This window comes from Macrotis lagotis, chromosome 4 (assembly GCF_037893015.1).
Source record: "Macrotis lagotis isolate mMagLag1 chromosome 4, bilby.v1.9.chrom.fasta, whole genome shotgun sequence".
Lineage (NCBI taxonomy): Eukaryota > Metazoa > Chordata > Mammalia > Peramelemorphia > Peramelidae > Macrotis > Macrotis lagotis.
Window position 1 is genome coordinate 167,037,583 of NC_133661.1, and position 14,985 is coordinate 167,052,567.

Genomic DNA, 14,985 nt, shown 5'->3' on the forward strand with positions numbered 1-14,985 from the left:
AGGAGTACCTGGGTTCAAATCTGATCTCAGACACTTAATGATTACCTAGCTGTGTGGCCTTGGGCAAGTCACTTAACCCCATTTGCCTTGCAAAAGAGAAAAAAAGAAAAAAAAGAAAAGCAATTAAGGGAGGTGGAGGAAAAATTGGGAGGAGAAACCTCATTTCACTCTCAGTGATGCAGAAAAATCATGAAAACCAAATCAAAAGCTTGGTGAAAGATATACAAAAAATACTGAAGAAAATAATGTTAAAAACTGGTTTAGACCTAATGGGAAAAAAAAAGTAAAACAAAAGGCAAATGAGGAGAAGAATGCCTTGAAAAATAGAACTGGCCAGCTGGAAAAGGAGATAAAAAAAAGCTCTCTGAAGAAAACAACTCCTTCAAATGCAGAATGGAACTAAAGGAAGCTGATGACTTTGCAAGAAATTAGTAAGAAATAAAACTTTTTCAAAAAAAGCCATTAGAAGAAAGCAATTAGAAGAAAGCAATTAGAAGAAAATGTGAAATATCTCATTGGGAAAACAATTGACCTGAAAAACAGATCTAGAAGAAATAATTTAAAAATTATTGGCCTATCTGAAAGCCACGACCAGGAGAAGAGCCTAGACTTCATTTTTCAAGAAATAATACAGCAAAATTTCCCTGAGATGCTAGAAGATGAGGGTAAAAATCAAAATTGAGAGAATTCACTGGTCACCCCCAAAAGAGATCCCAAAAGAAAAACTTCCACAAATATTATAGCCAAATTCCAAAACTCCTAAATCAAAGAGAAAATTATAAAAGCTTCCAGAACAAACAATTTAACTACCAAGGCTCCATAGTCAGGATTACACAGGATCTGGCAGCATCTACGTTAAGGGCTTATAGGGATTGGAATATGATATTCTGAAAAGCAAATGATCTTGGTTTACAACTGAAAATCAACTACCCTGCAAAACTGAACAACCTCTTTCAGGGGAAAAAATGGATTTTCAATGAAATGGGACTTTCAAACTTTCCTATTGAAATGACCAGAGCTGAAAAGAAAGTTTGATCTCCAAGTACAGGACTCTGGTGAACCATAGAGGGAGTGGAAGAGAGGGACTAATTATGAGGAACTTGATGATGTTGAATTGTTTGTATTCCTGAACGGGAAGAAGATATTGATAACTCATATGAACTTTCTCATTTATAAGAGCTGTTAGAAGGAGCATATATAGACAGGACATGGGAAGGAGCAGAATATAATGGTATGATGTGGTAAAGGGATGGAGTCAATGGGTGAGGCCACACAGCTAGGTAATTATTAAGTGTCTGAGACCAGATTTGAACCCAGGTACTCCTGACTCCAGGGCCGGTGCTTTATCCACTATGTCACCTAGCTGCCCCCTAATATACACACTTAATAGGATGAGGAAATCTATCTTACCCTAGAGAAAAATAAGAAGAAAGGGATGGGATAAGGGGGATTGGGGGGAGGGAAGGGGGGAATAGTGATAGAAGAGATGGAAGATCGAGGGAGAGGGTACTCAGATACAACACACTTTTGGACAGGATCAGCATGAAAGGAGAGAGAGAATAGAATAAATGAGAATGGGTAGAAATAGAGTGGAGGGAAATACAGCTAGTAATAGCATCTATGGGAAAAATATTGAAGCAACTTCTCTGGTGGACTTATGATAAAGAAAGCAACTCACCTCAGAGCCTGAGCCATTGAAATCTGAGCACAGACTGAAGTACAATTCTCTCTCTCTCTCTCTCTCTCTCTCTCTCTCTCTCTCTCTCTCTCTCTCTCTCTCTCTCTCTCTTGCTCGCTCTCGCTCTCGCTCTCTCGCTCTCTCTCTTCTTGAGGTTTCTCATCTTATTGGAGGGGAGGGGGTTTGTGTTTATTCTTATGTTTACTCTTATAACACATTCAATTTACATCAATGTATGACATGGAAACAATGTAGAGACTACCAGACAGTCTTCTGGGGCGGTGGAGAGAAGGGAGGGTGGGGGAAAAATTGTAGAATTCAGAGCCTTGCAAAAAATGATGGGTACATATTACTATTGTATATAATTGGAAAACAAATAAAATGCTAAAAAAAATTAAAAGAATAAAAAGTTGAATAGATATTTATATATCTTTTGTTTTTGCATCCCCTAGATTTCATTTATTCCTTCTTCTTTCCCCTTTCAGAGTGCCATATCTTATGAAAAGATTTTTTTTCTTAAAAAAAGAGGAAGAAAAAAATCTGCAGTATCAATCAATATTTCAAAAAATTATGTCATATGTAATGTTTCTGTGAACTTAACCTTTGCAAAGCAATGAGGGAGATATCTTATTTCTCTTTTTTGAGGTCAAGTTTTTTTAAAAAAAATAATTTTGGACTATCCAGGGTTTTTTACTTTTAAAGAATCAGCCCTGTCAAAAGTTAAGCTCCTTACTTGTGGGGAATGCAAAGAAAGACACAGCCCATGCCCATGAGGAGATTACAATATGATTGAAAAGACAGAATAAGAACACACAAAAAGATATCAAACAGCAAAAGACTAATGATTAACAGGAAAAATTACCACTGACTAGGGGTCATCAGAGAGGATTGCATGAAGGAAATGGAGACTTTAGCAGGACCATAGAGGATGAGTTGGTGTTTGATTGACTAGGAACATGAGAGACCACTCTGGTAAGACCTCAGATACTAACTATAGGCAAAATCACTTCATCCTGTTTGCCTCAGTTTCCTCATCTATAAAATGAGCTGGAAAAGAAAATGGCAAACTGCTCCAGCATCTGTCCAAAGAACTCCAAATGGAGACATGAAGAGTTAGACGTGACTGAAACAACTGAACAACAGCAACACTTATTAAAAGAAAGGTTTAAAACTGAACCTTGCTAGACAACTTAACCACTCCTACCTCTCATGTATTCGTATAAGAAAGTTGCCTACCTTGTCTGCCCTTAGTCTCAATGCTCTTGTTTCCAGGGCCTTTTCTAATGATGGTCAACAATATTTTTCAGAATATTGTAATCACTGCATTTTCTAGAAACAAGCTACAATGACATTAAAGTTTTTTTCCCCTGGATTATAAATCAGTGCCTGGAATCTTAATTGTAGTTTATATTATTTTACCTCTTTGTAGAAAAATCACTTAACATCCTTTGCACTTCTGTTCCCTCATCTGCACAATGAAGGGTTTGGAATAGATTCAGTTCAATTTAATGAGTACCTGTTAAATGTCTACCATCATCTAAGCACTGTGCCATATTTTAGGTATACAAAAGAAAAAGTAAAAGTCTGAGTTGAAGGAGCTTATATTCTACCAGGACACAGAAAACTAAGAACAAAGTAATTCAACTGAGAAAATCAGGAAATGTCTCATGGGAGAGCTGGCATGAAAGAAGTGAAGGGTTCCAAGAATCAGGTAAGAAAGGAGATCATTCATGGAATGTCCTAATTAGAAAAGCACAGGTAAGATAGTTTGGCTAGAATATAAGTTCATTGCAAAAAGGAATTATTTCATTGTTTTTTACTTGTATCCCCAGAACCCAGTCTAGCCATAATAAATCAGAAGTCACATTTTCCTACCTGTATGCATTGTCAGGGTGTTGTCTTTCAAAGGATCACTAAACTGGCCTTGGGATAAGGTTATACTAACAAAATATATAGTGTACCCACAGGTTGGCACAGACACTTATTAGTAAATAGAAAAGGTTCATGATCATTATAACCATTATAATTAACTAGAAGGTAAAAGTATGGATAGTTTATGTAATATGCTTATATCAGATCATAATATATAACCCTCACCTCTATGAATAAGATAATATTAATTAAATGCTTTAAAGTGTTGCTAGGAGAAAATTGTTGCTGGAGAAAAATCAATCAATAAGATCCCATGGAACTTACAATTTGATGGAATTAAGGAAAAAGCAGATTCTATGTCATGTATATATATATATATGTATGTATATATATATATATATACACATAAACTCTAAAAACAAAATAGAACATAAGTACATAAAAAGGTAGGACTGGATATGCAAGGTTAAAGAAAGGCTAACATAATCAGAAAGGTCTGATGAAGTGAAATTTTAGATTATTTGATTAGATTGGATCATGAAGTTTAGGCAGAAACTCAAGAGGCAAACAGAGTTTAAGAGAAAGGCACAACATCATGGTGCCCAATATACTGGGTCATCCAATGGGCAATTTCCATCTGTTATAGAACCTAGGAGGAAATTCAGAAATGACAATTTCAGAGATGCTGAACTAGTCAAAATCTGATTCAACAGTCATTTATACCAGTGGTCCTTCTGTACAGGCAAACACTAAGCATGCATCTTGCTGGGGACCTATACCAATCATGTCCCAGACCATTCTCCTGTCATGGTCTCTCTTTTAACTCTACAACCCCTTTCAGGACACTTATAAAATATTTGGTAATTGCTGAAGCTTCTTTTCCCATTAATGAGCTGCTTTCAGGACCTCCATGAGGACTAGCTTAGGCCAATCCTGCTTCGTTCCTCTCCAATGTCCAGTGTGGGTTCCTTCTCCTGACTTCCTCCCTTTTCAGTTCCTTTCATCAGAATGTAAGCTCCTTGAGAGGAAGGACAGTATTTCTTTTTCTTTTTTCTTTTTTTTTTGCTTCTGTTTGTATCATCATTGCTTTGTAGAGTGCCTAGCATATTTGTTGTTGTTCAGTCTCTTCAGTCTGGTCTGACTCTTCATGACCCCATTTGGGGTTTTCTAGGCAAAGACCCTGGAGTCCATTTCTATCTCCTGCTCATCTGTACAGGTGAGGACCTGAGGCAAACAGGGTAACACAGCTTTGAACCCAGGGAGACTCCAGCACTCTGTCTTTGTCCTGGCACAGAACTGCCATCATGGCATGCCCTCATCAGGGAAGGTGCTGTTCCATGAGCAAGGCAGAATTGAAGCAGCTCAAAGGAAATGTGAGATGCTTAAGTTTAATCACCTCAGGGGTTCACCTAGTAGAGCATTCCCAGCTCCTATTGGTCTGATGGGCGTCGTCACTCACCCCTAACAAAGTGATGCCATTTTGGTCTTCTTTAGTAAAAAAGGACAAGAACCAGTCTTTGTCACCTAACTGTCCAGGTAAGAAGGTTAGTCAAGAGTGTCTGGAGTTGGGGCAGCTAACAGAGCACCGGCCCTGGAGTCAAGAGGACCAGAGTTCAAATCCAACCTCAGACACTTAATAATTGCCTAGCTGTGTGGCCTTGGGCAAGTCACTCAATCCTATTGCCTTGTCAAGAAAAAAATTAAATTTAAAAAAGTGTCTGGAGTTAACAAAGAGAAATTACTAAGACCTTTCAACCTCAAATTCAATAAAGTCCACCACCATAAACATTAAGATATGGAAGAGGCTATTCAGAAGGTAAGGGCATCCCAATATAATATCTCAGAGACAGAGACATGGAGGAGCCAGATGAAAAGCTTTCCATGCTTTAAAAAAAAAAAAGACATTTTCCCCAAATCTGTGTTTGGAAAGAGTTAGGAATCACTAAATGACTTCAGAACCAAGCCCATAGTAGAGCACCCCCCCCAAGCTTCCAGCGCTGTCCGACTTTATTCCAGAGAGTTGGTTAATTAGAGATTTTATTTATTTTGAGTTTTACAAATTTTTCCCCATCTTACTCCCCCCCCCCCGGCAATCTGTCAGTCTTTATTTGTTTCCATGGTTACATTGCTCCACCTTGAGCGTGCAGTCCATGGAGTTGAGACCCCATCGCGAGGCACTGATTGGCTATCTCAACAACCAATGGGAGGCCGCGTTCTGAACGAAGCCTCAAGGCGCCTGCGCCAACTCCACTGGGGGGAGGGGGTGACGGTTACCTGGGCTACGCACTGTAAACAGGAGCGCGGAGGGAAGCAGCGGGCTCTGGGGAGCCGGGCTGGGCTCGTCGTTGGCCGGGATGGTGAGTGGTGCCCGGGGCGGGAAACGCGAGGCTCCCGGGGTGAGACGCGGCCCGGCGGCCCCCTCCGCGCTTCACGGTCCCGCCTCTTCTCGCTCCCCAACTTTCCCGCCCTCCTGCCCCTCCCCCGCCCACCGTCACATCCCGCTAACCAGGAATCCAGAAATCCAGTTTAAATCCAACAAAAACAAGAAAGTTGACGGGTTTGTCCCCCTGGGGCCCAGAGGCTTCCGGGTCCTTTGTTCTTGGGCCTGGGGGGGGGGGGGCGCTCGCAGCAAGCGCAGCCTCAGCCTCGGCAGGTTGGACCAGGTGCTCCCGGCAGGCTGGACCAGGTGCTCCCTGCAGGCTGGACCAGGTGCTCCCGGCAGGCTGGACCAGGTGCTCCCGGCAGGCTGGACCAGGTGCTCCCTGCAGGCTGGACCAGGTGCTCCCTGCAGGCTGGACCAGGTGCTCCCGGCAGGCTGGACCAGGTGCTCCCTGCAGGCTGGACCAGGTGCTCCCGGCAGGCTGGACCAGGTGCTCCCGGCAGGCTGGACCAGGTGCTCCCGGCAGGCTGGACCAGGTGCTCCCGGCAGGCTGGACCAGGTGCTCCCTGCAGGTTGGACCAGGTGCTCCCTGCAGGTTGGGCCAGGTGCTCCCGGCAGGCTGGACCAGGTGCTCCCGGCAGGCTGGACCAGGTGCTCCCGGCAGGCTGGACCAGGTGCTCCCGGCAGGCTGGACCAGGTGCTCCCGGCAGGCTGGACCAGGTGCTCCCTGCAGGTTGGACCAGGTGCTCCCTGCAGGTTGGGCCAGGTGCTCCCGGCAGGTTGGGCCAGGTGCTCCCTGCTGGTCAGTAGGTTGATGGGAATTGTATAGGGACAGTGTGACAGCAATCCTTCAGAAAAGTAGTAAGAGGGCAGAGGTAGTAAGTGAGAGGGCAGAGTTGACTTGGGCACCTTCTAATTGATGCAGTTCCATGAATCCAGGAAGAAAAAAATCAAAGCACCATCCCAATTTCCCATCCCAATTGTTACACTTTTGTCACAATGAACTTTTAAGCTTAATACTGATGTGCGACAGAATGTTTTTCATCCTCTTACTTATTCCTCCTTGTTATCAGCTCATCCTTTTTCTTCTCTTTTTCCATCCTCTTCTGTTACACTCTTTCCTTACATCCCATTTCAACTGATGGAAAGCAGCATGGAATCACTTATGACAGAATTTTATGTAAGGGTGATAATGATAGTTGTCCTATAGCACTTTAAGATTTGTAAAGTTTTCTTTTTAAAATAAACATCTTTGACATCAATTTAGGTTTGATAACTGGAGTTTTATGGAAGACATAAGGAAACAAATGGTATTATTTTTCATTTTAGGATACTTCAGAAAAACGGAAGCCGAATATTGCAGAAAAGCATCAGAAAGCTATAAATGACAAATACTTAAAAAATTTACAAATAAATGATCAAATAAGGCAGGGGGAACAACTCAAAATACAGAAGATGATAATAGCAAATGATGAACGTATTGAACGGAAAAGAATCCTCCGATTATTACAGGATGAACAATTTGAATTAGATATGGAAGAGGCTATTCAGAAGGTAAGGGCATCCCAATATACTATCTCAGATAATTTTTTTCTCTCAGTTTCTACTAAGAAGCAGTTGATTACAGTCCTTTGAAATGATACCAGGTAATAAGAGTGCCAATAATTCATACTTACATAGGGCTTTAAGGTTTGCAGGGTGCTTTCTTCATGATAACTTTATAATAGGATTACTTAATGGAAAGTTGTAATTCTTAAATTCTACTTCTTTTTTCTTAGAACTATATCATTCTACTTCCATTAAGCTCTACCGACGAAAACTTACAATTTTAAAATATGTACGTTAAGCTTTAGTTGAGTATTGTTTAATCTTAATACAAAGATCTGTGATCTTATTTCTATGGGTCCTTTGGTACATCTCAACCCCTTTTATCTCTTTTTATGCAATTCATTTTCTTTTCTTTCCTTAATTCTTCCATAGAAGATGGATCACAGTGGAGGTTTATCTTCTGGATCTTTTATTCTCTTTGAGGTACAACTGTGATACTTGGTTATTTTCATCTTTTGTCTCTTACTATAGATTCAAGGGATTTCAAGATCCCACTGAACAAATTAGTTGATGATTTCAAAAAAATCTTTAGATAGACTAAAAATGTAACCTGAAAGATTCCTTCGGCAAATTGTCTCCCATATGTGTTAGGATTATACAAGCTCCTTGAAAGAATTAGCAACAGAAATAACCTTGTTCAAGCCTTTCATTATTGCTATATTAAGCAAATTGTTAATAACAAAGATATATACTTGCAAAAGGCATTTACCACTGTCATAGAGTATGTCCAACACAAACTGCAAATAGAAGAGAAATTCCTTATAGATCCTGAAATACCCAAGAATTTTTTCTTTGCAAATAACATTGGTGTGATTGCTTCAAGGCTCTGAGTACTACTAAGCTAACCTAAGTGAGATCAAGAGCAACTCAAAATTAACTTCACAGATCATATAGAAAAAAAACAGTTTGAAGAATGATGTCTTTTGATTATATTTGGAAGGATATTTGAATCAGTCCATTCAGTGTGTGTGTGTGTGTGTGTCTATGTGTGTGTGTGTATACATATATATGTATATATATGTATATGTGTATATATATGTATCTTGGGCAGACCTTAGTAAACTTGACCTACAATTGAACAGGCAAAGATAGAGGACTGATTTCCACCATCTCAAACTACTGCCTTGAAACAAAAACTCATCTTTTCAAGATTTCTTTCCTAACTGAATCCTATCAGCTAAGAATCAAAGTTGTGGGTAGCCCAAAATCTCTTCTATGGTAGACACAAGTAGTAACATATTTCCAATAATGACTTGCATAAAGATGTGGTCTAAAAAATAGCTTCCAGGGTATGATATGTCAGTCAGTTAGTGAAAGCAAGAGATAACAGATAGAAAGCACAGGTGCTCTTTGGGTATCCAGTTGTTATTTTAAAAAAAAAGACTAACAGGAGAGCTACCTATGCCCTTACGCAGGCATTGGGATAAGGCATTGACGAGAGTTGCACTGGATGAGTATAGATAAAATAAAAACGTGTAGATAGGTTATTATAAGAAATACCTACATTTATGAAATCATAGATCCATTGAAATTCTGATAAATGTGTGAAAGGCTCTGTGCCAGACACTGGAAATATAAAAATAAACAAGTTTTATCCTTCCCTTAACGGAATTCACAAGCTACAATAGTGACTGTACCATGTACATAAAACTAGATGGAACTAGAAGGTGGTATAGGCAAAGGAGAGATCCAAACAAAATGCTCTATGAAAATTTGAGAAGAGACGGACCAGAAAAGGCTTCACAGAGAAGGCAGTAGCTGACTTGAACATTAAAGGAAGAAAGAACTCTGCATAGGGGATAATCTCTGTGAAAGCACAGAGGTGGGAAAAAACATTTTGAATTTGAAAAATAACTAGTAGACCAATTTGGATCAAAGTGTAATATAAGGAAGTAATGTATATTAGAACTTTTAACTTGGTGGAGGACCTTTTTCCTTAGGAACAGTTTGGAGCCAATGAAGGCTTTTGTTGAGTGAAGTATAGAGGAAGTATTTCAGAAGACTGATCTCCTTCACTGACTCCACAACTGCCTTTCTGATTTTCAGGAATTAGTTTTTTCCATTGGCTTTTCCTTCATATATAACTCAAGTACATACCACTTGTCCCAAGATATCCTCTTACTTTGTGCTAAGTCAACCTGGGAGGATGTTAAGTTTGAAATTTATAGATGTAAGATGGTTTAGCTCACTTGTAATGTATATATTGCTTCCTTTACATAATCATCCTGTCTACATCTTAACTCCTATAGGACTAGAAATACTAGTTTACTCTCTTGGTGAGAGACCTACATTGGTCTCTTCCCACTTCTGTGATTGAGATGCATTACCTTTCCTGCTGTGCTAACAAGAGTATTGAATTCGAATTCTTTATTAAACTTTAACCTTATGCAGAACAATCCACAAGGGAGCCTTGTAGGGAGTTCCCCAAAATAGAAGATGTAGGTCTTGCTTTTGAGGAACTTTAGTCAAATTCAGTTAAACAAATATTTACTATAATCAAGACACTATCCTAGGATCTGGGGATTTGAAAAACAAAAATGAAACACTTTATGCCCTCAAGGAGAACATTATTTACTCTACTGAAAATGCCATAGAAAAACTAAAAAACTGACTCTTCTGAAATCTAAATTATTTTCTTTGGCTAGGCAGAAGAAAACAAAAGGATGAAGGCAAGACAACTAGAACAAGAAGAAAAATTGGCTTCAGAGCTGGCGAAACTAAAGAATGAAAATCTAAAGGATGAAAAAATGAGGCAGCAAATAAGAGAAAACAGGTATCTTTATTTAAATTGAAAATCATGTATGAAATTTTATTTCATGTGATTTAGCATAGTATTAATTTGTAATATGTTTGAATTAAAATCTTCTATTGAATTATAATTAAAGCCATTTTATGCTACATATATTTATAAGCACTATAATATATCAAGGAGAGAGGAAATATTTTAAATGACTATTTCTGGCTAAATTTTATGCTGATAGAAAGTAAGCATACCTCTTCATATTATTTCTTTATATGAAACCTGAAAAAACACAACATTTCACAGACTAATAAGAAATACAGAATGCAGAGCAAAGGACACTGTTTACTTTTTAAAACTTCTTTTATGTTTCTTTCTCTTAGTTTTTTGTTTTCCTCTTCTAATTATTCTTTCACAACATGACTAACATGGAAATATGTTAACACAATTATACATAAACAATCTATGTCAGATTGTTTGCTGCCATGAGGAGGAGGGAAGGGAGGGAGGTAGAAAAATGTGGCATTCAAAAGTTTACAAAAAGATGAATGTTGGAGCAGCTTGGTGGTACAGTGGATAGAGCATCAGCCCTGGAGTCAGGGGGACCTGAGTTCAAATCCCATCTCAGACACATTATAATTACCAATCTCTGTGACCTTGGGCAAGTCACTTATTCCCACTGCCTTGCAAAATTAAAAAAAAAGGATGAATATTGAAAACTATCTTTTGCATGTAATTGGAAAAATAAAAGCTTTGTTGTTGAATATGCCTTTTCCTACCATGACACAGGCACATTCGTATTTATGGGATGTTCTGAAATTGAGTATAATTTTGAAAGAACAATAAAAATTGAGAAGATGAATTAGGTTATTCCTTCCAAATCAAACTAAACTCTAAATAATTTTCTCATAGCACAGATTTGTTTTCCACCTTATCTAAAGGAAAAATAGATATTCCTCAATCTAGCATTTATGGCCTTGTATAATCTGGTTTTAATCTACCTTTCAGTTTTATCTCATACTGATCACCTTTATGAATTCTACTTCCAGTCAAGCTGTTTCCCAAACTATACACTCCGCCTCCTATCTCCATACATTCCTGTGTTCTCTTCCTTGGCTGGAATGTACTCCCTTTTCTCATATTGACTGCTTACAACCCTTGTCTTCTATAAAAATTTATTTCCTCCCTTCTTTGTGAATTGAACCTTCTGGATCTTCCCAAGTTAGTGTTCTCTCCCCCTGCTTCAATTACCTTGTATCATCCTAGTGTTATTCTCCAGTAGAATGTAAACTCTTGCAAAGTAGAGAAGATTTTATTTTTGTGGCATTACTTAACATAGTGACTTACATATAGAATATGCTTAATACATTTTTATGATGATTTTAATTCTGTAATACTGCAGTATTTTGAATGGCTCAGAAGAACTACAACTTATTTAGCCATCAAAAGAAAATCTAATTACATTTAACATGGTATTTTAACTGAGGCAGAAAAGTGTATCAGTATACAAAAATAACTATAGAAATAAAGTGTTTAATTGCTTAGTCCTCAAGCATTTTGGTTAATTAAGATTTTATTAAAGTTCTATAGTGTTTTATCCAATTCAACAAATACAGATCACTGTGGTAAATACTGATGGGAGATAAAAATTTTAGAGAAAGATCTGGTTTCTGACTTTATAGGCTTAATAGGAAATAAATGTTTATATATATGTATATGTTAGAATATAGTATATATTCATAGAAAATGTATTTATATTTAATCATGTTATTTAGGAAATGCTGTTTTTGTAAAACATTGGTTTTAAAAAGTTTTGTTTTTGAGTTTTTAGAAAAGAATATGGAAATTTTAAAATATAATTCAAATTACATTAAATTTTAAACATAGATTTTGAGTAATTCCTAAAGAAAATCAATTAATTTAATGTGTCTTATTGGTTAAATGTATTTTTTTAACAGTCTTGAACTTCGAGAATTAGAGAACAAATTGAAAGCAGCTTACATGAATAAAGAAAGGGCTGCACAAATTGCTGAAAAAGAAGCTATCAACTATGAGAAGATGGTAATATATTTTTCTTAAGACATGTATTAGAATTATAAATTAATTTATGATTTGATCAGTTCCTTTTTCTGATATTGGGTTATTCAAATTTTCTATTTCTGTTATTCTGTTATTTCAGAGTTCTGTAAATATCTTATTGATTTCATTTAAATGATCAGTTATTCCCATATAATTTAACAAAATAGTTTATTTTAAAAAAATTCCAATTACACATAAAGACAAGCAAAATGTTTTTTTAAAAATATCTTCCCAATTATATGTTTTGTTTTGTTTTGTTTTTGCAAGGCAAATGGGGTTAAATGGCTTGCCCAAGGCCACACAGCTAGGTAATTATTAAGTGTCTGAGACCGGATTTGAACCCAGGTACTCCTGACTCCAAGGCCAGTGCTTTATCCACTACACCACCTAGCCTCTCCTGTTTTGTTTTTTTTAGATTTTTTTTTCAAGGCAATGGGGTTATGTGGCTTGCTCAAGGCCACACGACTAGGTAATTATTAAATGTCTGAGGTCGGATTTGAACCCAGGTACTCCTGACTCCAAGGCTGGTGCTCTATCCACTGCGCCACCTAGCCTCCCCTTCCCAATTATATGTTAAAAAATTTTAACAATTTTTTAAGTTTTGAATTCCAAATTCTATCTTTTCCCTCTCCCCTCCCTAAGAAGGTAAGCAATCTGATATAAGTTATACATGTGCAATCATGTAATACATTTCTATAAGTCATTTTTACAAGAAGACAAATAAAAAAGAAAGTGAAAAATATGGTTTAGTCAGAAGCATTCAGAAGCATCAGTCCTTTCTCTGAAGGCAAATAGCAGGTTTCATCATGAGGTTTTGGGGATTATTTTGGATCATTGTATTGCTGAAAATATCTTCATCATATAATATTGTTATTGCTATCTATATACAATGTTTTCCCGGTTCTGCTCACTTTACTTTGTATCAGTTCATGTAAGTCCACGTTTTTCTGAAATTATCCTCCTTGTCATTTTTTATACACCGCAATAATATTCCATCACAATCATATATCACAGCTTGTTCAGCCATTCCCGAATTGATGAGCATCCCTTTGATTTCCAATTCTTAGCTACTACAAAAAGAACTGCTATAAATATTTTTATACAAATAGGTCCTATTCCTTTCTTTTCTTTTTTTAAATCTTATTGGTATACAGACCTAGTAGTGGTATAAGCAAAATAGTTTCTAATAATATTCTTCTTCATTTATTGTAAATTCTCCCTTTTCATTGTTGATACTAGCAGTATAATTGTCTTCCCTTTTTAAATCAAATTAGATAATGGTTTATCTATTTTTATTGGCTTCCCCTATCAAAACCAAGAGACATAGATCTTTATATATATTTTTAAAATCAATATGATGAGGTTCTTTGCTTTCAGTTTTGTTCATTCTATGATTTTCTGAATTTCTAATTTGGTGTTTAGTTAGAGTATTTTGATTTGTGGTTAATCTAATATTTTTAGTTATATGCCTAATTTATTGACCTATTCTTTTTTTCACTGATTATTTAGATAGTCTTGTCATTCCTCTTGTTTGTCCTTCAAAGCCCTTCATAACCCAGTCTCTCACCCCATACCTTTCTAGTCTTCTTATGCTATGCATTTCCCCTCTCTCCTCTCCACACACGTACTCTTCAATTTTGAAAGAACACTAGATTCTTCTCCTCTTATTTGATTACAACTTCTTGATCATATAGTCCCTTCCATTTGTAATTACTTTTATAGAGTACCCTTGACTCCCATGTTTGTATTTCAGAGTTTCTACTAAGATTCAGGATTTTTATAAGGAATATTTGAAAGACTTCAATTTCAATAAAGTTCATTTTTTACCCTGTAGGACTATACTCAGTTTTTCAGGGCAAAACTATAAGGGTAAGTTATTTTTAGCATAAACCTTTATTTTTTTTTTTACCTTTTATACATGGTTTTTCCAGGTTTTTCTCTTCTATGAAATAATAGCTATCCAATCTTATTCCTTAGTACCTGATATCTTTTTAGCTGAATGTAGTATTTTTTTTTTTGATCTGGAAATTTTAGGTTTTTGACATTACCATTCCTAGAAGTTTTCATTTCAAGATTTTTTTTTCAAGAAGTATTGAGTGGGGCAACTAGATAGCACAGTGGATAGAGCACCAACCCTGGAGTCAGGAGTACCTGAGTTCAAATGTGGCCTCAGACACTTAATAATTACCTAGCTGTGTGGCCTTGGGCAAGCCACTTAACCCTATTGCCTTGCAAAAAAAATAAAAAAACCTGAAAAAAATTAAAAAAAGAAGTAATGAGTGAATTATTTCTATTTTCACTTCTAAATTAAATAGATCTGGATAATTTTCATTTATGATTTCTTGAAATAAGATGTCTAGGCTGTTTGTTTTGTTATTGATTTCAGGTAGTTTGATTATTTCTCCCTGATCTGTTTTCCTAGTCAGTTGGAAATTGCTGATTTCTGTTTAGTCCATTCAAATTTTCAGGGTTTCTCTTTTTTTTGGGCTTGTCAGCAATTATTCTAAGCTATCCCACCCCTGCTTCCTCCATGACTTTTATTTCACTTGTAATCTCTTACTTCATTTCTTCCATATTGGTTAAAAATTCTTCTGCCACTATATCCCGCAAGGGGTTGTCCACTTTCTA

At 37.0% G+C, this 14,985-nt stretch overlaps 1 protein-coding gene across 2 annotated transcripts in view; it reads left to right on the forward strand.

Annotated features, from left to right (window-relative positions):
• Positions 1-5,799: 5,799 nt before the first annotated feature.
• MNS1 (meiosis specific nuclear structural 1) overlaps positions 5,800-14,985 on the forward strand; it is a 32,203-nt gene continuing 23,017 nt past the window's right edge. Inside the window, exons 1-4 of one of the 2 annotated variants that reach the window (XM_074234606.1) lie at positions 5,800-5,907; positions 7,260-7,484; positions 10,184-10,311; positions 12,237-12,339. In XM_074234606.1, coding sequence (XP_074090707.1) covers positions 5,905-5,907; positions 7,260-7,484; positions 10,184-10,311; positions 12,237-12,339 — 459 coding nt within the window. In that variant the 5' untranslated portion in view covers positions 5,800-5,904. Of the gene's footprint in view, positions 5,908-6,032; positions 6,108-7,259; positions 7,485-10,183; positions 10,312-12,236; positions 12,340-14,985 lie in introns of those variants that run through there. The other variant, XM_074234607.1, reaches the window with a different exon arrangement.